At 42.6% G+C, this 25678-nt stretch overlaps 4 protein-coding genes and 3 non-coding genes across 14 annotated transcripts in view; 2 read left to right on the top strand and 5 right to left on the bottom strand.

The window, feature by feature from the left end:
- LOC133472547 (gastrula zinc finger protein XlCGF57.1-like) overlaps positions 1-25678 on the bottom strand; it is a 220531-nt gene that overhangs the window by 4046 nt on the left and 190807 nt on the right. The window lies entirely within an intron of this gene.
- The window catches only part of LOC133472553 (gastrula zinc finger protein XlCGF57.1-like), a 208635-nt gene that overhangs the window by 4046 nt on the left and 178911 nt on the right, over positions 1-25678 (bottom strand). Inside the window, exon 3 of the mRNA XM_061763554.1 lies at positions 20-157. Coding sequence (XP_061619538.1) covers positions 20-157 — 138 coding nt within the window. The remainder of the gene's footprint in view (positions 1-19; positions 158-25678) is intronic.
- The window catches only part of LOC133472544 (gastrula zinc finger protein XlCGF57.1-like), a 221723-nt gene that overhangs the window by 96465 nt on the left and 99580 nt on the right, over positions 1-25678 (top strand). For 3 of the 8 annotated variants that reach the window (XM_061763526.1, XM_061763535.1, XM_061763532.1), the window contains exons 1-2: positions 8663-8716; positions 13050-13206. The exons of 2 other annotated variants lie outside the window; for them this stretch is intronic. In XM_061763526.1, the coding sequence (XP_061619510.1) occupies positions 8678-8716; positions 13050-13206 (196 nt within the window). In that variant the 5' untranslated portion in view covers positions 8663-8677. Of the gene's footprint in view, positions 1-8662; positions 8717-13049; positions 13207-13823; positions 16065-25678 lie in introns of those variants that run through there. 3 more of the 8 variants (XM_061763528.1, XM_061763527.1, XM_061763525.1) reach the window with 3 other exon arrangements.
- The window catches only part of LOC133472573 (oocyte zinc finger protein XlCOF6.1-like), a 287199-nt gene that overhangs the window by 173081 nt on the left and 88440 nt on the right, over positions 1-25678 (bottom strand). The gene's annotated exons all lie outside the window — the stretch shown is intronic.
- Positions 4413-4485, bottom strand: trnar-acg (transfer RNA arginine (anticodon ACG)). Its single transcript has one exon. It is a non-coding gene; the product is annotated as a tRNA-Arg (tRNA).
- On the top strand, positions 5657-5728 carry trnae-cuc (transfer RNA glutamic acid (anticodon CUC)). The gene has a single exon. It is a non-coding gene; the product is annotated as a tRNA-Glu (tRNA).
- Positions 21677-21758, bottom strand: trnal-uaa (transfer RNA leucine (anticodon UAA)). Its single transcript has one exon. It is a non-coding gene; the product is annotated as a tRNA-Leu (tRNA).

Here is a 25678-nt window from a genome sequence, read left to right as displayed (position 1 = left end):
GAGAGAGAAGTGAACCCACCTGCTCTGCGTAGCACAATTCGAGGCTGCAGATTGAACGCAGCGTCCAGTAGTTGACGTTGTGGCTCCTTCTCCTCTTTTGGGCCACAAAGTTCCTCCTCGTACTCTGCTGTCCTTGCACACATTTTCACTTTCCGCTCTACGTTGGAGGGATGAGAAAAGCAAGTGCAAATCAGATGACATCAAGATTACGATTTGGACACTGTGGGTTCAACACTACGTTAGTTAAAATGGCAAAGCACCAAAGTCAACAAGAGGAAACAGGAGAACGGAATGATGCATTGGAAGAAATATGAGACAGAAAAAACACCCAGACTTCCATCTCCCCAGCCACTTCATCCAGCTCTTCCAGGGGGATACCGATGCGTTCACAGGCCAGCCGAGAGACGTAGTCTCTCCACCGTGTCCTGGGACGTCCCCGGGGTCTCCTTCCGGTGGGACGTTTCCGGAACACCTCACCTAGCCACCTCATCTGGCTCCTCTCGATGTGGAGGAGCATCGGCTCTACATTGAGCTCTTCCCGGATGACCGAGCTTCTCACCCTATCTTTAAGGGAGAGCTCGGATACCCTGCGGAGGAAATTCATTTCAGCCGCTGGCATCCACGATCTCATTCTTTCTTCAGCTCGTGACCATCGTTGAGGGTTAGGGTTAGGGAACGTAGATCGACCGGTAAATTGAGAGCTTCGCCTTTCGGCTTAGCTCCTTCTTTACCACAACGGACCGATACAAAGTCTGCATCTCTGCAGACGCTGCAACGATCCGCCTGTTGATTTCCCGTTCCATTCCATTCGGGCTCTTTCCCTGCCAGAAAGGTGACATTCCACGTCCCTCGAGCCAGTTTCTGTAGCCGGGGATGAGATCGCCAAGGTCCCTGCCTTCAGCCACTGCCCAGCTCACACTGGACCCGACCCCGATGGCCCCTCCCACAAGTGGTGAGCCCATGGGAAGGGGGACCCCCGTTACCCTTTCGGGGTCTTTCCGGCCAGGCCCCATGGGTGCAAGCCCGGCCACCAGGCGCTCGCCTTTGAGCCCCACCTCCAGGCATGGCTCCAGAGGTGACCCACGTCCGGGCAAGGGAAAATGTCTTCCTGAATTGTTTGTCATCACAGAGGTTTTTGGAGCTGTGCTTTGTCTGGCCCCTCACCTAGGACCTGTTTGCATCAAGCCCCAGACAAATTAGCTCATAGGATCATTGGGACACACAAACCCCTCCACCACGATAAGGGGACTGTTGAAGGAGGGGCCAAATCTGTTGTGGCATTTCAAAATAAAAGTCTCCTGAAATATTCATATTTCACTGTCACTGCCACTGATTTAAAACATCCAACCATCCATCCATTTTCTGAGCCGCTTCTTCTCACGAGGGTCGCAGGCGTGCTGGAGTTTATCCCAGCTATCATCGGGCAGGAGGCGGGGTACACCCTGAACCGGTTGCCAGCCAATCGCAGGGCACATACAAACAAACAACCATTCACACTCCCATTCACACTATGGGAAATTTAGAGTCTTCAATTAACCTGCCATGCATGTTTTTGGGATGTGGGAGGAAACCGGAGTGCCCGGAGAAAATCCACGCAGGCACGGGGAGAACATGCAAACTCCAAACAGGCGGGGCCGGGGATTGAACCCTGCTCCTCAGAACTGTGAGGCAGATGCTCCAACCAATCGTACACCGTGCCGCCTGATTTAAAACATTCATTAAAAAAAAAAGTCAATACGACTTATTTTAAGAAATAATCCTGTTGGTATCGCAACACCTTTTACCCTTCTCATACATGTAGGAGACAATTACAGGATGCTACTACATTACTGCCATCACCATTTGATGTAATATATCTGCAATCTGTAAAAAACCCAGATTGTTTTATCATTAAATATGATTTTTTTGGGTATCAACATTAACGCTTCAACCACTGAAGTCATTTGTCATGCCAGTCTGACACAGGAAGGAAGACATGCATGGATCCATTTCAACAGCACTGATCCTGTTGAGTCGCGGGGTGTTGGAGCCTCCCCATACTGAGTTCGGGCAAAAGAAAGAAAAAACCCTGAGCTGGTCAGTCGCAGGGCACATACACTGTAGAGACCATCACTGAGTGGGAACCAAACCCACGCTGGCTGCATTGAAGTCAGGCAAATGAACCACGACACCATCAGTAACTGGAAGGAAAACAGTATATTTGAAATAGTTAGACGGTTTTCTATTTTTTTTTTAAATCTTGATCAAACCTCTTTTAGTGGAGACCTGGAGTGGTGTAGTGTCCCCCAGAACTGGACTGGTGTTGTGATAACGCACAGATTATTTTAAAATAATTTTTGAAATCTGCGATCATGACAGTGAAATATACCAATTTCAAGAGTCTTTTATTTTGAAATGCCACATCAGATTTGAATGGTACCTCTATTGTTGGAGACATGGAGTGGTGTAGTGTCCCCCAGAACTGGACTGGTGTTGTGATAACGCACAGATTATTTTAAAATAATTTTTGAAATCCGTGATCATGACAGTGAAATATACCAGTTTCAAGAGTCTTTTATTTTGAAATGCCACATCAGATTTGAATGGTACCTCTTTTGTTGGAGACCTGGGGTGGTGTAGTGTCCCCCAGAACCGGACGGGTGTTGTGATAACTCACAGATTTTTTTTTTTAAATAATTTTTGAAATCCGTGATCATGACAGTGAAATATACCAATTTCAAGAGTCTTTTATTTTGAAATGCCACATCAGATTTGGATGGGACCTCTATTGTTGGAGACATGGAGTGGTGTAGTGTCCCCCAGAACTGGACTGGTGTTGTGATAACTCACAGATTTTTTTAAATGAATTTTTGAAATCCGTGTGCAGAATTTAATAGCATTTATTATTATTATTATTATTATTATTACTATTATTATATTTTTTGCCATTTTAACAGCCTTTTCTGCCAGCGAGTTTAATTTGCTTCTGAAATGGAGCAGCTGAATATTTGAAGCTGAAATGTTATCCAAATATTTTGATTTTAAAAGTAAAATTCAAATTGAGTTTAAAAAAAAATTGTAATTCAAATTGAGAATCTGATGGCACAGATAAACTTCCACACCTAAATTTCCTCCAACACACACCTCGATCGACAATTCTACTTCCTAAGGCCTGGACACACATAAGGATTTTACCAATCTTAAAAGAGTTTTCATCTGCTACAGACCCCACGCATGAACATAAAAAATCAGCCATTTAACAATTTCTGTCATGTTGTCTGTGGTGTGCTCCAATAATCTGAAATGCACAACAACATACAGAAGGATTCTGTTCCACCACGGGTCTGGAAACAAATCTGTCGAATGGCGATGTCGGTCCCTATAGTCTGAACAAATCCACTTAACACATCTCAGATTTAAAGCAAAGCAAATGTATTTATATAGTGCATTTCACACACAAGGTAACTAAATGTGCTTTACATGATGATAAGCATTTCAAAACAAAGAAAAAAAAATCTTATAAACATTTAAAACAAAGAGGAAAAAAATAAAGTACAATTAAAACAGTGTACGTTCTACTGTTTCCTCTTGACATAATCTCATAGGATAATCTTTGAAAACATAATCCAGTCTGGCGTTTGAGGTCCTCGGTCGGGGACAGGGCAAAACTGGGACAAAAAACAACCTGATTGAGCCTGACGTGATCTTTTCTTCACCTCAAGTATTGTCTTCATTTCCCAAATTCTCTCTTCATTGAAATGATCTTCTCTTGCTAAATGGAGGACACCTATACCTCACCTTGTGTTTATTTGCAATTTAATGAAAACTCAATTTAGATGGTGCTGCCCCACCATCGCAAACGTCCGGCTGTTCTGCCCACACGGTTCGTTTGAACTGCCCCGTTATTACCCACAGCCCCCCGACAGGCCTGTCGTACTCAAAATTGTGAAGGGCGACATTGAAAAATAGAGGCGGACCACGATAAGTGAACCACGATATAGCGGGGGTTTACTGTACTCGGTTACTTCCCACCATTGCAATCACATTTTCAGACTGAAGACTGATTTTAATTGGCATGAACAAATGTTTACTCAACCAGCCTACAAGACACAAAAATTCTGCTTCTCCTCGTTTGGTTCACAAAGTTCCTCCTCGTACTCTGCTGTCCTTCTTGCACACAATTTCATACGACGATCACAACATATTATTATGTGTTATGTATTATTATGTGATTTATAACACAACAAATAATATTATGTAGGATGTTTTATTTATTTATTAACATTAGGGGTTTCCATTATGTTGGATAGTGTCACGGAAAGACCTGACCGCGTTGACAGTGTTGCATGAGTTAGCGTAACGCAGACATTAAAGGTTAACGTAAAAAATACAGCATTTTGTATTAGGTTTAATACCACATGCAAAATTGCACACAAGCTAGCCAGGAGTTGAACCTAGAATCTTCTGATCCGTAGTCAGACGCGTTATCCATTGCGCCACTAGCCCCACAAAGTTTTGGGCCCTCTGCAAGCCCCTGTGGAGGACTTTCACTCTTCCACGTAAACTATTCAAACGGCAGCACTAAAAAAAGAAATTGCAGGGATTCATTCCTGCCATGACCCGGATTCGAACCAGGGTTGCTGCGGCCACAACGCAGAGTACTAACCACTATACGATCACAGCTCTGCTTGGTGGAACCTGGCACAAAAGTCTAAATCTGTTGTCTGCAGCAAGGCTGAGGAAAACCTGCAGGATGCTGAGCCAGGACGACAGTGAATTCATGTGAAGGGCATGATAGGCATTAAACTGTCGATCAAGTGAATCATCTCAACATTTTACTGTATTGATAAGAATATTAATTAACATTTAATACAGATTACCATTTCAACCTCTTTTATGCTCACATCTTGTGTGGTGATGAAATGCGACACTCATGTCACTCTCCACTTTATCATATTTTTTATTTTATAAAATAATCATTGAAGCCATCATTGATTCACAATTAGACAGAATCATGATGATGTTTGCAATTTAACATTATGCAGAATCATTTTTATCCCATTACATAATAGACTTCAATAACTGACCCTCGTAATGTTCTTGACAACATTTTTAAAATGTAGACATTCAAACAAATTTGGACAAATTGTTCTGGAAGTGAAGTTTTATAAGTTGGCAGCTTCCGACACCCGATTGGTTTGTATGCGATCCAGCCTTACACACGGCATCTCTACCGGTCGGGTTATTGCTGCTTCCTGTTCCATTCTCTTCCTTCTCCCCCAATAAGAGCACCACATCCTCCTCCTCCTTGTTCTCCAAGACCAGCACCACCTCTTCACTGCCACCACAGGGTCACCCAGTCCCTCAATAACCCCTCTGCTCGTGACCTCAACCCCTGATGCTGCTGCTAATCACAACAAAACAATAATAATCACAGCAAGAGTTATGTTCTTAACACACAAAGACAATCTATGTAAGAAAATGCCATAAATTATACACCTACACACACCCACTTTTAGGGTTTGCGTTTTCTCATATCAAAATAAACCCGCTCATTTGTTCACATATCAAATAATATGCAAGTATTCCTTCATTGCTGAAAGTGTAATTCCCAGTCAGGTCACAATCCAAAGAAAAGATATGTCAATCTTTGCACAATTATTGACAATACCAGAAGTCCCTGGTGGTCTAGTGGTTAGGATTCAGCGCTCTCACTGCCGTGGCCCAGGTTCGATTCCCGGTCAGGGAACATTGATTCTTCTTCTTTTCCTTTCGGCTTGTCCCGTTAGGGGTCGCCACAGCGCGTCATCCTTTTCCATGAGAGCCTATCTCCTGCATCCTCCTCTCGAACACCAACTGCCATCATGTCTTCCCTCACGACATCCATCAACCTTCTCTTTGGTCTTCCTCTAGCTCTCTTGCCTGGCAGCTCCATCTTCATCATCCTTCTACCAATATACTCACTATTTCTCCTCTGGACGTGTCCAAACCATCGAAGTCTGCTCTCTCTAACTTTGTCTCCAAAACATCGAACCTTGGCTGTCCCTCTGATGAGCTCATTTCTAATTTTATCCAACCTGGTCACTCCGAGAGCGAACCTCAACATCTTCATTTCCGCCACCTCCAGCTCTGCTTCCTGTTTTCTCTTCAGTGCCACTGTCTCTAATCCATACATCATGGCTGGCCTCACCACTGTTTTATAAACTTTGCCCTTCATCCTAGCAGAGACTCTTCTGTCACATAACACACCTGACACCTTCCTCCACCCGTTCCAACCTGCTTGGACCCGTTTCTTCACTTCCTGACCACACTCACCATTGCTCTGGACGGTTGACCCCAAGTATTTAAAGTCCTCTACCCTTGCCATCTCTTCTCCCTGTAGCCTCATTCTGCCCCCACCACCCCTCTCATTCATGCACATATATTCTGTTTTACTTCGGCTAATCTTCATTCCTCTTCTTTCCAGTGCATGCCTCCATCTTTCTAACTGTTCCTCCAGCTGCTCCCTGCTTTCACTGCAGATCACAATGTCATCTGCAAACATCATGGTCCACGGGGATTCCAGTCTAACCTCATCTGTCAGCCTATCCATCACCACTGCAAAAAGGAAGGGGCTCAGGGCTGATCCCTGATGCAGTCCCACGTCCACCTTAAATTCTTCTGTCACACCGACAGCACACCTCACCGCTGTTCTGCCGCCCTCGTACATGTCCTGTATTATTCTAACATACTTCTCTGCCACTCCAGACCTCTGCATGCAGTACCACAGTTCCTCTCTGGGTACTCTGTCATAGGCTTTCTCTAGATCTACAAAGACACAATGTAGCTCCTTCTGACCTTCTCTGTACTTTTCCATCAACATCCTCAAGGCAAATAATGCATCTGTGGTACTCTTTCTAGGCATGAAACCATACTGTTGCTCGCAAATACTCACTTCTGTCCTGAGTCTAGCCTCCACTACTCTTTCCCATAACTTCATTGTGTGGCTCATCAACTTTATTCCTCTATAGTTGCCACAGCTCTGCACATCACCTTTGTTCTTAAAAATGGGCACCAGTACACTTTTCCTCCATTCCTCAGGCATCTTCTCACGCACTAGAATTCTATTGAACAAGCTGGTCAAAAACTCCACAGCCACCTCTCCTAGATGCTTCCATACCTCCACAGGAATGTCATCAGGACCAACTGCCTTTCCATTTTTCATTCTCTTTAATGCCTTTCTAACTTCCCCCTTACTAATCATTGCCACTTCCTGGTCCACCACACTTGCCTCTTCTACTCTCCCTTCTCTATCATTTTCCTCATTCATCAACTCCTCGAAGTATTCTTTCCATCTACCTAGCACACTGCTGGCACCAGTCAACATATTTCCATCTCTATCCTTAATCACCCTAACCTGCTGCACATCCTTCCCATCTCTATCCCTCTGTCTGGCCAGCCTGTATAGATCCTTTTCTCCTTCTTTAGTGTCCAACCTGCCATACATGTCATCATATGCCTCTTGTTTTGCCTTTGCCACCTCTACCTTTGCCCTGTGTCGCATCTCAATGTATTCCTTTCGCCTCTCCTCGGTCCTCTCAGTGTCCCACTTCTTCTTAGCTAACCGTTTTCCTTGTATGATTTCCTGTACTGTGAGGTTCCACCACCAAGTCTCCTTCTCTCCTTTCCTGCCAGAAGATACACCAAGTACTCTCCTGCCTGCTTCTCTGATCACCTTGGCTGCAGTGGTCCAGTCTTCTGGAAGCTCTTCCCGTCCACCGAGAGCCTGTATCACCTCTTCCCGAAAAGCTGCACAACACTCGTCCTGTCTCAGCTTCCACCACATGGTTCTCTTCTCTGCCTTTGTCTTCCTAATTTTCCTCCCCACCACCAGAGTCATCTTACACACCACCATCCTATGCTGTCTAGCCACACTCTCCCCTACCACTACCTCACAGTTGGTAACCTCCTTCAGATTACATCGTCTGCACAAGATGTAATCCACCTGTGTGCTTCTACCTCCGCTCTTGTAGGTCACCCTATGTTCGTGCCTCTTCTGGAAAAAAGTGTTCACTACAGCCATTTGCATCCTTGTTGCAAAGTCTACCACCATCTGTCCCTCCAAGTTCCTTTCCTGGATACCGTACTTACCCATCACTTCTTCATCACCCTTATTACCTTCACCAACATGTCCATTACAATCTGCACCAATTACGACTCTCTCTCTGTCTGGGATGCTCAGAACTACATCATCTAGCTCCTTCCAGAATTTCTCTTTCACCTCTAGGTCACATCCTACCTGTGGGGCATAGCCACTAATCACATTACACATAACACCCTCAATTTCAAATTTCAGCCTCATCACTCGATCTGATACTCTTTTCACCTCCAAGACATTCTTAGCCAACTCTTCTTTTAAAATAACCCCGACTCCATTTCTCTTCCCATCTACACCATGGTAAAATAATTTAAACCCTGCCCCTAAACTTCTAGCCTTACTGCCTTTCCACCTGGTCTCCTGGACACACAATATATCAATATATCAACCTTTCTCCTAATCATCATGTCAACCAACTCCCGGGATTTTCCTGTCATAGTCCCAACATTCAAAGTCCCCACATTCAGTTCTAGGCTCTGTGTTTTCCTCTTCTCTTTCTGCCGAAGAACCCGCTTTCCACCTCTTCTTCTTCTTCTTCTTCTTTGACTTTGACTTCGAGTCATGAGTAAAGTTATCAAAAATGAAGCACGCTCTGTCTCTGTGAGTACCGCTTGTTTAGTTCCTAACTACCTTCTTGTGTTAAAAAATATTCCTGCCCTCATATTTGAATGGAATCTTCATATCTATATGTCATAGTGACGGCCAAATGAAGCCTCATAAAGCGTTGACGATTTCCATCCAATTGGTTCTTTAAAAAAGTTCATTTGTTGAGGTTTCACGAGCATACAAACCATCCATTCATTTTCTCCAGCGCTTATCCATATTAGGGTCGCGGGTGTGCTGGAGCCTAACCCAGCTGACTTGTGGCAAGAGGCGGGGTACACCCTGGACTGGTCGCCAGCCAATCGCAGGGCACATATCGACAAACACCCATTCGTTTTCTCATGTCTCATATTTTGATTGTTAATGTTTTTTAATACATACATGCCATTTACAAAAAGGTGTAAACCATAAATTGTCCAAAAAATTGTTTTATTGAGGACTTACTCTGAACGTGGAGCTACAATTTGGAATACCAGCGGGATGAGGATTTAGACTAACACTAGACCAGAAAAAAACACTTCCGGCGCTTCTGCTGTTCAGAAGTAACGGTACTTTTACTTCGTTACAATGTTCTAAATGTTGCTCGCAACTTTTATTTATCAATGATTGCTGACTTATCAGCTATTTCGTGCACGAGACTACGGCTTTGACTTCTGCATTGGGCGCTGTTTGCTCCTGTCCAATTTAAGGGCGAGTGACGTTTAAGTCTAGTTCACCAATCAAACAACACCAGAAAGTCACAAGACCTCACACAACATCTTCTATTGGGCTTCCCGGGTATTAACACGAGATAAGCCAGCCCGGCTGATCGTCGTGCCTACGTGGCCACCATGTTGGGAATGTTGTCGTTACCATGAAGGCTCCGGCGTGCTACTCGTGTTTATATTTACACGAACAAAAACAACAGCTTTCATGTATTGTAGTATTTGTCTGGGACTGTCTGCATAAACGTGAATATTTCAGCCCACTTCTAACTTGAGAAAACACTTTGCAGTAAATTGCAGATGTTTTTGTTGTAGTTTTGGCTGTGCATACACACACATGCACACACAGCGATATCAGAATTTGCACCTTACCCCTTGCGCCCCACATAATCAACAAACATCCTGCTTTCACGGTGTCACGTATCCCTTTAGGGCGGACGGGCGGACTGTCATGACCTGTGCCCTGCAGTTCCTTTTTGGAACCTGGGTGGCGCTTTGTGCTTCCCTTTTCCCTCTCTAACTCTCCAGCAATCATTGCCTCCTCGCCCGCGCACCTGTTCTCAAACAGCACTAATCATAAACAACCACTACACGACTGAAACTGTTGCTCTCGTGCTATCCGTTAGCAGGACCAGCAAACCGCCTCGCTAACTGGCATTGCTTATGCGTTCAGGTGAATTGACGTGGTCGACACTCGGTGAATGCAGTACAAGGGACTCCTCGTTAGTATCGAGGGTATGCACTTATGTCACATTCCCACTGGAACACGCCCCCTCATTGAGGTGCCACTCGGACTGAGTGGCAAAACATGCCTGCGTTCAACACATTCTTTAGGAGTTCCTTCGGAAATTTTAAAATTTGACCAATCGCTTCTCACTTTAAGTTTCAAAAGGTAAGTAAATACCAAGAAAAAAATATGTTTGCATACTGTTCATTGATGCACCAGAGAGAAGAGAGTACTTGTTTACCCCATTATGTTATTTGTGTGTCTCATTGCTGAAAAGTAAATCTGACAATTATCAAAGTATATTAAACTTAATGAGGAATCGCAGAGCTTTCTGTTGCTAATTAACCGATACGGGATGACGGTGAACTTTGATCTTGACGCGCCTGTTTTTCGTTTTTATAAGCATCAGAATTTTGTTTCTTTAAATAGGTTTCATCCTGAAGAGTTCATCAACCGTTTTTTACTTTTTAAATAAAGTATTCAGCGAATTATACATAAAACAATAACACGCTTAACCCGGGAATGAAAGAAGTGTGTAAATGAAGTATGCAGTTCTGTACATTAAGGACTGTAAAACTGAAACCGGAAAAGGAAGCAATTTTATTTTAAAATCATTCTCCTTAGTTACAGGCCTGGCGGCACGGTGGACGACTGGTTAGAGCGTCTGCCTCACAGTTCTGAGGACCCGGGTTCAATCCCCGGCCCCGCCTGTGTGGAGTTTACATGTTCTCCCCGTGCCTGCGTGGGTTTTCTTCGGGTACTCCGGTTTCCTCCCACATCCTAAAAACATGCATGGTTGGTTAATTGATGACTCTAAATTGCCCGTAGGTGTGAATGGTTGTGTGTTTGTATGTGCCCTGCGATTGGCTGGGCACCAGTTCAGGGTGTACCCCGCCTCCTGCCCGATGATAGCTGGGATGGGCTCCAGCACTCCCGCGACCCTTGTGAGGATATGCGGCTCAGAAAATGGATGGATGGATGGAGTTCCGGGCCTGACGGTGGAGGTTGAGGTCTGCAGGATGGTAGATGATCATCGTTACTCTGTTCCTTTTGTCCTTCTCTGTTTTTTGTTTTAGGTTTTTCAGGTTATTCATTACGCCATGATTTATGGTCCAAATCGTCAAAAGCTGTTTTTTTTCCATCCGGTTACTTGGCTGGCAGCGCCCCTTAGTGCATGGTGGAGCGGTCTGGACAACATGACGCAGCAGTTTCCGTAGTGTAGTGGTTATCATGTTTGCCTCACACGTGAAAGGTCCCTGGTTCGAAACTGGCTGGCTTTGTATTTTTTCATCTGCCATGATAACTATGGGTAGAGATTTGTCTCAAAATGATTTCCACAAATATATCCATGATTTACACGTTTCTTAAATGTTGTGTGTGCATTTATCATAACTTGACATGATGATGATGAATATTTACATATCATTTGTCAATATTAATTTCTGCTTGTCGATTATTGAAAGTGCGTTTGTGGATCAGCGTGCGAGCGCGTTTATTTTTTATACAAACGTAACGCAGTTTTCAAGATATTCTCACACACGCACACAGACACACACTATAAAATAGATGATTGCGAGCTCGCCACTTATTATTTAAACAATGTAATAATAAGCTGGTCTTTGTATCGTGCTGACAGATGAGGAAGGTGATTTATTTTAATTTTCCTTACTAATGACGGGACGGCCTGTTTTCCACCTGGTTCAGCCACGGTCGGCTTACCGGGGATTTCGGCAGGGTCGGACCATCGACAGTTGGATTCCCTTAAAAATGACTCGCAGTCAAGTCATCATCCTGATAGGAAACTGCAGCACTGTGGCATCAGAGGATGTCAATATTGACTGGATCAAAGGCTTTTGCCAAGTCCAAAACAGGTGGGCTGCCAGGTTTACAGGTGGTGGGTCACTTAGTGGAGGGTCTCTCCTCTTTGTCTCATTTGCATGTTTAGGTTGCTGTATATTTTACCCTGTGTGCCTTTTCATTTTGTAGTGTGTGCGACCTGTCGTCCCCCGCACCCTGAATGAATATCCGAAAGTGGATATTCTCTGGCTGGAGCTATCGGCCTTGTCAAAACGGGCATTGTAAATAATTGGGAATAACAATTATTTTTTACTTTTCAAATCAACTGCTTGAAGCAAGCAGACTTGGCTTCTTATTTGGAAACTTGGACATGCGGCCAGTCGTAGCAGGGATTCAAACCTGTTCTACCTACCGAGCCAAAGCCACCCCAACATAATCTCATTGGTATCGCAAGACAAGTCCAGATCTGTGTGACAGACCACCAAGGACTCCACGAAAAGAGGTTTAATGAAGATCTGATATTGTATTTGAAAATAAAAATCTCTGAAAACTGCATATTTTGCTGTCATTACCCCTGACTGAAAAAATCTGTTAAATCTTTTTAATGAGATATCGCAACACCGGTCCAGTTCTGGGGGACACGACACCTCCCTAGGTCTCCAACAAAAGAGGTCCCATCCTAATCTGATGTGGCATTACAAAATAAAAGTCTCCTGAAATTGGTATATTTCACTGTCATGAACACGGATTTCAAAAATTCATTAAAAAATCTGTGAGTTAACAATTAAATGAGATAAAAACAACTAGATGATCAGCTTTGTTTGTCTGAGGTACTGAAATAACATCCTGTAACACCTATTTTATGAATCCATTTGTAGAATCTCGACAATGTTCAAACACAAATTTTCTCTCCCGATGTCACAAATGAGCTGTTTTCTTTCTGTCTCATATTTCTTCCAATGCATCATTCCGTTCTCCTGTTTCCTCTTGTTGACTTTGGTGCTTTGCCATTTTAACTCACGTAGTGTTTAACCCACAGTGTCCAAATCGTAATCTTGATGTCATCTGATTTGCACTTGCTTTTCTCATCCCCCCAACGTAGAGCGGAAAGTGTTGCGATCGTCGTGTGAAAATGTGTGCAAGGAGGACAGCAGAGTACGAGGAGGAACTTTGTGGCCCAAAAGAGGAGAAGGAGCCACAACGTCAACTACTGGACGCTGCGTTCAATCTGCAGCCTCGAATTGTGCTACACAGAGCAGGTGGGTTCACTTCTCTCTCACTGGTTTTATGAAATACATTCTAATTTTAATATTATTCCCGGGTTTTTCTGATGAGCAGTCTGATGTTACGTGTCATTTTTTTATAATATCCAATAAGGTGTTGTCTGATGGCATCCCCTCGTGATGATGTGGATTGAGGGTTGTAGGCCAAATTTCAGAAGATCTGAAAGGCTTGTGGCCATTGTTGTGTGATCAAAGTTGTAACAGTGTTATACAACCTACACGACTTGTTTGGAAAATTGCGAGCAAGATTTTTGCCCTTTTTGTGTCTTGTAGGCAAGTTAACAATTTACTTTCACTCTTTAAATTTGAAACCTGTGATTTCTCTTCCTTACTTTGTCACAAATAGCTTTACTTTTTTCAACTTCTATGGATGATGACGTGTAAAAAAAACAAAAAACGGTGCATCCACATTGAAGGGTCGCCCAACTTTGCTGCGTTCCGCTGTTCTACTATTTTGCGTCAGCCCATTAGTCCCATTAGGCTCTCTGGTTGAAGGCGCTAACGTGTAAACAGGATCGAGGACCAAGGTGGTTGTCAATATTGGAAACAAATTAGATTTGACCCATTTGTGTTTGTCTTCTTTTGTCTTGCAGACGTCAGTGAAAATCTTCATCCTGAGCGGCAGCAGTCAGTGTCCCCTCACATCAAAGAGGAAGAGGAGGATGAAGAGGTTCAACACATCAAAGAGGAGGAGGAAGAGTTCCTTCACATTAAAGAGGAAGAGCAGGAGGGAATCATCAAGGTTCCATCGACTGGTGTCCCTTTGAAGAGTGAAGATGAAGGTCGAAGTGAGGAGAGACGAGGGGCGGAGCCACCAAACAGCAACAGCTCAAGTGATGGAGACCACTGTGGAGGATCACAAACAGACGGTGATGATGATGTTGATGAACAGTTGGAAAGTGATATGACATGTCACACTGCCAATAAATGCTGGAAATGTTCTAAATGTAGGAAAACCTTTCCTTCGAAGAGCAATTTCAAACAACACATGAAAATACACACTGGAGAGAAGCCCTTTGCCTGCTCAGTTTGTGGTCAAAGATTCACTCAGAAGGGACACTTAAAAATACACACAAGAACACACACTGGTGAGAAACCTTTTGCATGCTCAGTTTGTGGTCAAAGGTTCTCTCAAAGGGGACATTTGACAAGCCACACAAACACACACACTGGAGAGAAGCCCTTTGCCTGCTCAGTTTGTGGTCAAAGATTCTCTCACAAGGGACATTTGACAGGTCACGCAAGAACACACACTGGAGAGAAGCCATTTGCCTGCTCAGTTTGTGGTCAAAGATTCTCCCAAAAGCAAAACTTAAAAATACACACAAGAACGCACACTGGTGAGAAATCTTTTGCCTGCTCAGTTTGTGGTCAAAGATTCTCTGAAAAGGGAACTTTACTAAAACACACAAGAACACACACTGGAGAGAAACCTTTTGCCTGCTCAGTTTGTGGTCAAAGATTCTCCCAAAAGCAAAACTTAAAAATACACACAAGAACGCACACTGGTGAGAAGCCTTTTGCCTGCTCGGTTTGTGGTCAAAGATTCTCTGAAAAGGGAACTTTACTAAAACACACAAGAACACACACTGGAGAGAAACCTTTTGCCTGCCCAGTTTGTGGTAAACGATTCTCTGAAAAGGAACATTTGACACGTCACGCAAGAACACACACTGGAGAGAAGCCTTTTGCCTGCTCAGTTTGTGGTCAAAGATTCTCCCAAAAGCAAAGCTTAAAAATACACACAAGAACGCACACTGGAGAGAAACCTTTTGCCTGCCCAGTTTGTGGTAAACGATTCTCTGAAAAGGAACATTTGACACGTCACGCAAGAACACACACTGGAGAGAAGCCTTTTGCATGCCCAGTTTGTGGTAAACGATTCTCTGAAAAGGGATATTTGACAAGTCACACAAGAACCCACACTGGTGAGAAACCTTTTGCATGCTCAGTTTGTGGTCAAAGATTCTCTGAAAAGGGAACTTTACTAAAACACACAAGAACACACACTGGAGAGAAACCTTTTTCCTGCTCAGGTTGTGGTCAAAGATTCTCCCAAAAGCAAAGCTTAAAAATACACACAAGAACCCACACTGGTGAGAAACCTTTTGCCTGCTCAGTTTGTGGTCAAAGATTCACTCACAAGGGACATTTGACAAGTCACACAAGAACCCACACTGGTGAGAAACCTTTTGCATGCTCAGTTTGTGGTCAAAGATTCTCTGAAAAGGGAACTTTACTAAAACACACAAGAACACACACTGGAGAGAAACCTTTTTCCTGCTCAGTTTGTGGTCAAAGGTTCTCTCGTAAGGCTCGGGTTAAGACACACAAGTGTCCTGGTGAGAAAAGCAGTGATCAAGAAGCTTTTAATGCAAATGTAAATGTTTAATATAAAAGTAATTACTATGTTACTGACAGAAATCGACATGCTTGTATTCTGTGTACCAGCTTTTATTGTATGTATCTTCTTCTTGTCCATATAGTTTCTAAAAGCCCCGTGAGTGTTGAGAATGAACACTGTTGCCAAAATACTTAAAAGGGACAAGTGAGAGGTGGTGGTAAAGAGGGCGGCTGTGGATCAGTTGAGCGGGTCGTCCAGTGACCGAAGGGTCGCCGGTTCGAACCCTGGCTCCGACTGTCCGTATGTGCAAGTGTCCTTGGGCAAGACACCGAACCCTAATTTGCTCCCAGTGAGCCTGGCAGCGCCTTGCACGGCAGCAGCCGCCCAGTGGTCATCAGTGGAATCATTTACTGATAAAATATTTGATTTTCAGTCGCGTTGGAAATCTCTGGCACGAGGCCGATTCAATACATACAGTGGGTACTGAAAGTATCCATTGATCAGAAGAAATGGACAGCACCCGAGTTCAATATATGAGTGTCACAGCAAAGGGTCGGAATACTTATGGCTGTGTGATATTTCAGTTCTTCTTTAATAAATCAGCAAAAATTTCAACAATAATTTTTTTTCCTGTCAATATGGGGTGCTGTGTGTACATTAATGAGGAGAAAAAATATGTGATTTTAGCAAATGGCAATTTTAGCAATATAAAACAGAGTGAAAAATTTAAGGGGGTCTGAATACTTTCCGTACCCACTGTATGTATGTATGTATCGATCAAATATATGTATAGATCACAAATTTGTTTCTGCAGATGGCATTGTGTGACAGATGTGGACTGTCATAATGTCGGACGACCGAAAACGAAGGTCTCCTGTCCCGAAACTGCGGCTGATCTGATTTGAGCTTATCTGATCCATAAAAGCTCAAATATTGGGCTGATCATTATAATATTATTATTTATAAAAGTTTGAAGCTGTCATGAGTAGAAATGTCTGCATATATTTTGGTGATGATTGTTGACAGTTGTGGGACATGAAGCCACGTTTCTTGGGTTCATGCATGAGGCTTGCCAGGATGTGGTGCTCGCCCGGCGTGTTTGTGTCATTTTAATGATGTCGTCCGCATCCATCCCAATCCATAAGTTTGCGTTTTTTATTTTTTTTAATTTGTCAAGCACATTAAAGTCGTGATTTGAACGGAATTTCGGGGTACTAGCTGTTGTTCATGTGATGCAATGATATATGACAGCAATGTAAGATATCCAACGTAATACCAGCTTGAACAAGGCGGTGTTTGGAAACTCAAGCAATTTCCTGAAAAGTTGTCATTTTGAAGGTGAGGGGATTCCACCTGACAGCTGCGATATACAAATATGACCAATTACTGCCACTTCATAGTATGGTACATTCCTTTTCCCACACCAGCTATGCCAGTGCTTTTCAATTTTCTATTTTGTTGATGAAAAAGGGGTGTTCGAAAGGGAATTAGTTCTTTACCAATTGCTCCAAAATGTATTGATATTATTGGAAATGAGTGCCGGTTTCATTTTCTTGAGCATGCATGCATTTTGTCCAATGTTTTAGTGATGTCAATACCAAATAAGTGAACGATTGATTGAAATAGACTGTAAAAAAAACTGACTTTTGGTTTTAAACTGTAACGTAATCCTGAATAAAGTACACTGCTTAAAACAGTGAGGGTGACTCCATTTACTTGTACATCAAATCCATTTTCCCCATTAAAAAGTATTTAAATCTTTTTATCTATTGGAAACCCTCCAAAACCAACTTCACACTGATGAAGATGATGATGATAAACAGTCGGAAGGTGATCTGACATGTCACACTGACAACAAACGATGGAAATGTTCTCAGTGTGGGAAAACGTTTGTTTGTAAGAGCAAACGACGCATTGCAAGACACAATTGGAGCGAAAACTTTGCACTGTTCAGTTTGTGGCCAAAGATTCTGTCCTAAGAAACACAAGTGTGCTGGTGAGAATCGCAGGGGTCAAGAAGCTTTCATTGAAAATGTCAATGTTTAATTGCAAAAGTAAGAATGCAGCTTAAGTTGTTCGGGAGGTTTTGGCAACTGGGTCAAAGTCATTACAATGCTAAACAAAAAACAGTCTGCAGTATGCAAGATACAAAAGACGAGCAGAGGGGGACCCAGAAGAAGAGAGCCGATGCAGGTTCAGCACCTCTTGACATGTCAAACTGTGTGAACATTCCCCCAGTACCAGGTCATTATTTAATTTCATGTTTGACATATTAAAAGTGTTTCAAGGAAACATTCTGATACTGTCCTTGAACTTTTACAAAAGAAAAGAATGCCGACATTAACTTCCATGATCTTTGCATTGAAAAATAGCACAACTGAAAGTTGAAAACCAACAGGTTTAAGAAGAACTTGGTAGCCTTCATGCAAAAAATGTACATCTTGCTTCCCAGCTGAAAGGAGTTTGCAGTTTAGAATATCACCGCAAGTGACCGCAAGCTGCAATTTTATATTGAGTTACTGTCTAGAGCTCATTACATGTAGTTGTTGTGTGTTGCCAAAATGTAAAGTAATGACACCAATGTAATGGGCATGCTCTCGCCCGAAGGCACTGACCTCCAAACCCCGGACTGAGCTACATCACTGTCTCCGCTCCCCCGCCGAGACAGACGGCCACGGAGATGCTAGACTTAACTTCGCACACGGACGCTAAATGAATTAACTTTCACTCCCAGCCAGCCTGAAGTGTCTTATCCACAAAGACTTTTTTTGGGGGGACACTGGCTTGATCACCAAGAAGGTGAGGAACCCGCTGTTTGCTGGCTCTCGTTCGACCAACTTGCCGAAGACTGGCTTAGCCAGGAAGCCCCACCTCGCACCATGAGGTGGCGAGGACACATCGGACCCCTCCCCGCTGCAGTGCATCCTGCCAGCGCTCCGAGCTACCCTTTTGGGTGCCCAGGCGAACTCCGTCGGGAAGGAAGCGGGCAGCGCACGTCCGCTCCGAACGTCTTGCGAATAGTGACATACGGGCTCCGGCCACCCTGCCTGGGAAATGTTTTTTTTTCCGCTCTCCTTTTTTCCCCCTTACTTTTCTGCCAAATCCACCTGTTCCCCGTGCAGACCAGACCGGCCAAAGATCCAGGAAATCGACCAGCCTGCGCAAATTCTGTTTCATGCAAAGTAATTCCATCTTGTGGGCTACTGAAAGTACAGATTAGTGCATATTTGTGTTTAGATGAACAAGAACAGGAACCCCCAGCTATATGCATTGTCAATACACGCTCATTCCACCCTCACATCACAAGCTCAGCCTCTTCCTTCCAATGTTTGGCCTTCGTTTGCTTTTTCCTGCCTTGTTTCCTTGTAGATTCCCCTGGTAGAGCTCATGAAATGTTCTATAAAAATTCACTACCTGTATCATTTGTGTGTGTTTGGGTTCGACAAAAGACCTCTGGCTATCGAGAACTCATCTAATTGTAATTCCTTTTTTTTTTTTTTTATTTGGAATCCATGCTCCACAATAATTTGTCAGACCAAAACCACAGACAAAGAAATATATTATAATCATTTTTAGGTCTGACAAATTATTGTTGAGCATGGATTCCAAACTATGCAGAAATTGTTGCACCATTGTCAAAATTAATGTTTGAAGACAACCTTAAAATGACATCACCTGTTCGGTGGAGTACAGAGGCAGAAAAGGCCTTCTGTGACATTAAACAGGAATTGGCTGAACAAGCTGCTGAATTAGTAGCATTAACCGAGGCATGCAACCTAATGATAAATAAAGATGGTACAATCTATACTGATAGCCAATATGCGTATTCCACAACAAGAACGCAATTATTGGGAAAAACAAAGTGCAAAACAACAAAATGAAATTTACATGAGCACAGAGAAAAGGAAATTTTTTTTTAAAAAACCTATTCAAATGGGCTGCTATATTGAGCCATGCTGTGTCACATGTCTCAACCGGAGGGATGGTGGCACAGATACATCGACACTTTACAGCCCTAAAAAAATAGCAGAAAGAAACACGTGGGTTCATTTAACACACTGTAAAAGAGTCATTTCAGCTGAGTACTCAAATAGGGAAGGTGAGCAAAAGTCTGATAACGGAGCGGGAGCAGATGTGTAGATTCTGAAAACGCTTGCTGGTCAGTGAAGAAAAAAGACACCAACCCTTTTAGTGAGAACTCAGCAGAAAGGCACACCCGCGTTGGTTATGAGATTCGACAGGTTGTTACAAAGCAACTTTGGCTACTATGGTGTTGGTTTTGTTTATGTGGTATATGGGACGTCCCACCCTGAATGATACCAACTGAGAGGTGTAAATCATGGGATCCTATATATCCCGTAACAAAAGCAGACAAACACAAACCAATGTTTTCCACTTTAGTAGCACCGAGTAATTTTACTTGTATAAACATGATTAGTAAAGGCAAGAAATTAGGACCACTGTATACCCTATGCCTGTTCAAGATTTAATGGAAAAAGCACCAACGTTGTTGTCAAATGTAGAACATAGAGAAAAAAGAGATTTATCCTGGCAGGGGCAAAATTATCCAACATAAAACATACATCGACGCCATAGGTGTTCCTCGTGGGGTTCCTAATCAATACAAATTAGTTGACCTAGTTGCAGCAGGATTTGAGTCCCTCATATGCTGGTGGTGTACGATTAATAAAAATGTTGATAGGATAAACTACATCCACTTCAATGTACAGAGATTAGGAAATTGGACTCAGAGTGGGTTGGAAGTTGTGCATGAGCAGCTCAAGGCTACCTCTTTAATGACGTTCCAGAACCGCATAGCTGTCGACATGCTCGCAAGAGAGGGAGGTGTTTGCGGTGTGTTTGGAGAACAATGTACATACATTCCAAACAATACTGCTTCAGATGCCAGCTTGACCAGAGCCATCGATGGTCTACGGACCCTATGAAGGAACACTCTGGTGTGGACACCTCCTTGTGGGACAGCTGGATGGACGTTTTTGGTAAATACAAAACTGTAATTTCACCAATATTGATATCAATTGCTGTTTTTGCAGCCATTCTGACATTGTGTGGATGTTGTTGTATCCCAAGCATTCGGGCTTTAATCAGTAGATTAATCACCACAGCAATTAACCCCCATGGAGGAACCGTATGGAGCAGATGTATCCTTTACTGGTTGTTGATAATGATGACGATGATGATGATGTTGTTTTACCTGATTTGTTTCCTGATCCAGGTGATTATGATGTTTAAACTACAACATTCATGTATGGCAAGTTTACTCTGAGTGTAAATGTATTTGTTTCATAAAAATGATTCTACAGTTAAAAATCGAAATGAAGTGACTGTAAGATGATATGAGAATTTGTGCAAATACATGATAAACAGGAGGGAAATGTTAAATATATTCTAGAAGTTATCATTTATTTGCTTAGCTTGCATTAGTATTATGGACGATTTTAGATGTCTCGCCTTCAAAAAGATGACTCAGCATCATCCGATGGAAGGGCGCCTGGACCAAGGACGTGATCGGATGTGGTCGGGGACGTGACAGGTGTTGGTCCAATGTTTTGTGTTGTGTCTTATTGTTTAGAACATTATGTCTGGGAAAAACCCTCCTATTTTCAAATAAATGCAGGAGCGACGGGAGAGATTATTTAGAGCGTGTTGAGAGGCTGTGATCTGAACAATCTCCCATACGCCCTCCTCATGAGAAAAAGAAACCAGTGTCTTCATTCCTTTTGTGTCTATTTTTTATAATGTTGGGTAAGATAAATCCAACAGGTACATAACGTTTTGTTGCCTGCTTGCGAGCCATATCATATGAAAAGTACGTGAACATTATTTATTCACTGTTCTGTCAATTTAAAATCACTGTGTCAGTACCCATAAAGGTGGCACGACAGTTCAGCGTGAAAGACAAAGGTAATGACATTAAGGCAAACACTTTCAGGGGAGCTAATATTTTACGGCGACAAGCAAACAGTCCAAACAGAACGGCAAAGAGCTCGACTTTTTTGTGGCCAAAAATACGTATTGTCCCAAACGCCTTGTCGGAGCCAATGACAAAATGGTAGGATATTAACGATATTGAAAAGGAAGTGGCAGTGGTGGGATTTGAACCCACGCCTCCTGAGAGACTGGAGCTTAAATCCAGCGCCTTGGACCGCTCGGCCACACTACCTGCAAACCCCATTTTTGTACGGGGATTTTATTGATAAATGTAAGCCCGACCGAACGGGAAGTATGGTGACAAAACTTGTAGTGTGACATAAGCCACGGCAAACGATTTGGCCCTGCGACAGCAAAATGAAGTCTGGCAAATTGGGTTCTTTTTTGATATCTTCCGTGTAGTGTGACATATAAACGACAACTCTCCGACAGCGCAACTTGACAGAGACCAGTAGGATTGCGTATTCTGACCGGCGCATCACCTCCCGTGCTTACCGTTGTCAACATACGCGCTTTTGTTAACATTGCTTCTCACGCACAAACCAATGTTTACCGAAGCTTTAGGGCATGATTCGACGGAACGCCTGCATGTTTACGTGCAACCGTATGTACTTGCGCTTGCATGGGTACTGTTAAATATATTCTAGAAGTTATCATTTATTTGCTTAGCTTGCATTAGTATTATGGACGATTTTAGATGTCTCGCCTTCAAAAAGATGACTCAGCATCTTCCGATGGAAGGGCGCCTGGACCAAGGACGTGATCGGATGTGGTCGGGGACGTGACAGGTGTTGGTCCAATGTTTTGTGTTGTGTCTTATTGTTTAGAACATTATGTCTGGGAAAAACCCTCCTATTTTCAAATAAATGCAGGAGCGACGGGAGAGATTGTTTAGAGCGTGTTGAGAGGCTGTGATCTGAACAATCTCCCATACGCCCTCCTCATGAGAAAAAGAAACCAGTGTCTTCATTCCTTTTGTGTCTATTTTTTATAATGTTGGGTAAGATAAATCCAACATTAAATTGGTCCTTCGAGCCGGATGTCAACACACCCGAGGATTCCAGTTGTGGAGCCGACTTCCAGTTAAGAGACCGTGGCCACGGCAAGTAAGACCCTTTACGGGACTGGTCTTCATTCTCCTCAACTGGGATCTGAAGGTTGACGACAATCCACAGGATTGAAGACGACGGGTGAGTTAAATTTTTTTAAAATTTTTAGCAAAAAGGATGGCGGAGTCCGACAAATTCCGCGAGGACGGCGGAGTCCTGTACGTACTTAAATTCCGTGTTTAATAAACCCTGTGAATACTAGTCAATGGCGGGTAAAATAAAGAAACTAGGAAAGTTTCGTGGCGTCGTAGTTAAAATCCGTATCCTCTAACGAGCTGTTGACAGACGTAGTTAAATTCCGTGTAGGACGGCGGAGTCCTCTGACGAGCCAGTGTGAATGAAAACTGTTTGAATGAGAGTGTAAAAGGGAAATGGGAAACCACTAGGTTTTTCATTCCATACCAAAACAGTGGGAAAGTAAACGGTGGACTTTTGTGTATGCAAAGGCAAGAATTCTCCACTCGAAAGAGTTGAAGTGAGAATTACCACAGAAAGTAAATTTGAATCACCGTCCTACTGAAAAGAAATAGTGTTCTAGACTACCCTAGGTAGTATTACACTGAACCAAATTCTTTCAAATGGGGAAAGGAAGTAGTAAAATAAAAAACAGGAATACACTGCAGTGTAAAGGTTGGACGTTCATTAAATTAAATTTAAAAGAAAAAGAAAAAACAGGATCCTGATAAAATTTAATACTTAGAGACAGGGATAACCGAACACGGCTTTAATGGTTGGTTAAATACACAAAAAAATAGCCGCGTTGCAGGAATCAAATTATATAAAAAATAAAAGACAAACCACCGTTAAACGTGGGAAAGGCCCTATTGTCTGCAGCCTTGCAGGTTATCACAAAAATAGAAGATAAAAAAGAATGTGATGAGCTGCAGTAATACAGAGCATGCGTACCAAACCCACGCACATTGTTAAATTCATTAAGACCAGACGCTACTGTGTTTACAGTAGTGGACACAAGTAATGCATTCTTTTCAGTACCAATAGAAAATAACAGTCAATTTTGGTTTGCATTCACATTTGAGAAAAAAAAAATATATATATACATTTACTAGATTACCGCAAGGTTACTGTGAAAGTCCAACTATTTATTCACAAGTTATGCATGTCTTCTGGCATCTACAGATGGAGAGACATGCAAGGATTCATTGACTTTACTGCATCATCTAACAGAAGAGGGACATAAAGTTAACAAAAATAAATTGCAATGATGTAAAATACAAGTCAAATATCTAGGCCGTAATTTAAGTATAGGAGGAAGGACTATATTAGAAGACAGGAAAGCTATAGTCTTAAAAAATCCTAAACCACAGACGAAGAAACATATAATAATCATTTTTAAGTCTGACAAATTATTATAGAGCATGGATTCCAAACTATGCAGAAATGGTTGCACCATTGTCAAAATTAATGTATGAAGACAACCTTAAAATGACATCACCTGTTTAATGGAGTACAGAGGCAGAAAAGGCCTTCTGTGACATTAAACAACATTTGGTGTCCAGTGCTGTGCTAGGCCTTCCAAATTTAATGATAAAACATTCATTCAAATGGTAGATTGTAAAAGCTATTGCATGACCTCCGTACTTACACAACAATACGGTGATAAGCTAAGACCAATAGCTTATTTTTCAACTAAATTGGACAACGTAACGTGTGCATTACCACATTGTGTCAGAGCAGTTGTGGCAGCCTTGACGGCAGTAGAGAGCAGTTCACCCTTAAGGTCCCACATACAGTGTCTGCTCTCCTATTGCAAACCAATATGCCGTTTTTATCACCTGCAAGACATTTATCTTGCATGGCCATCTTGCTGTCACAACCACATTTGACTGTTGAGCGATGCACAACCTTAAATCCAGCCACACTGATACCCTTGCTTAATGAAGGCACGCTGAGCATGATTATAGGGAATTGGCTGAACAAGCTGCTGAATTAGTAGCATTAACCGAAGCATGCAAACTCATGATAAATAAAGATGGTACAATCTATACTGATAGCCAATATGAGTATTCCACAACAAGAACGCAATTATTGGGAAAAACAAAGTGCAAAACTACAAAATGAAATTTACAATAGCACAGGAAAAAAAAAAAAAAAAACCTATTCAAAATGGGCTGCTATATTGAGCCATGCTGTGTCACATGTCTCAACCGGAGGGATGGTGGCACAGATAGATTGACACTTTACAGCCCTAAAAAAAATAGCAGAAAGAAACACGTGGGTTCATTTAACACACTGTAAAAGAGTCATTTCAGCTGAGTACTCAAATAGGGAAGGTGAGCAAAAGTCTGATAACGGAGCGGGAGCAGATGTGTAGATTCTGAAAACGCTTGCTGGTCAGTGAAGAAAAAAGACACCAACCCTTTTAGTGAGAACTCAGCAGAAAGGCACACCCACGTTGGTTATGAGATTCGATAGGTTGTTACGTAGCAACTTTGGCTACTATGATGTTGGTTTTGTTTTTGTGGTACATGGGACGTCCCACCCTCAATGATAAAACCCATTTTTTAGATAGAAAATCACCTACCAACTGGACCAATATGACGAACCCAATAATACATTTTTTTTAATCATTAACTCGTATCAAAAGGAGTACAGTTGATGATCAAAATTGTGGGCATAGCCTCCAAATGCGGCAAAACGGTTTAATATTTTGTGCCCCCCAAAATCAAGCTGCTTTAATCATAATTCCATATGCGGCTCTCACCAATGATGCTCAAAAGAATGGGCAGAATTGGGGATTTGGATATTACTGGTATGCAACTATAGGCTTTGGATGGGAACACCTCATTGGTGAAACAGGTTATGATTGGTCCAGTTGGTCAAAAAAAAACAGCAAAAGAACATAGAAAGAAGTTTAACCTAAGCAAAACGGCCCATAGTTTAATATTGAAATACAAATCAAGTCACCCAATGTGTTTGATAGTGAGCTTGTGGGCCTATTCTGGTGGAAAAGATCCCCACTTCCAAGTAGTATTGTGTTATAGGAACCGTGTTAAACCAAAAATGCCACTGAAAACTTCAAAGA

The sequence above is a fragment of the Phyllopteryx taeniolatus genome, chromosome 23 (genome assembly GCF_024500385.1).
Source record: "Phyllopteryx taeniolatus isolate TA_2022b chromosome 23, UOR_Ptae_1.2, whole genome shotgun sequence".
Lineage (NCBI taxonomy): Eukaryota > Metazoa > Chordata > Actinopteri > Syngnathiformes > Syngnathidae > Phyllopteryx > Phyllopteryx taeniolatus.
Note: the sequence above shows the minus strand (reverse complement) of the source record. Positions and strands in the feature narration are given on the sequence as shown.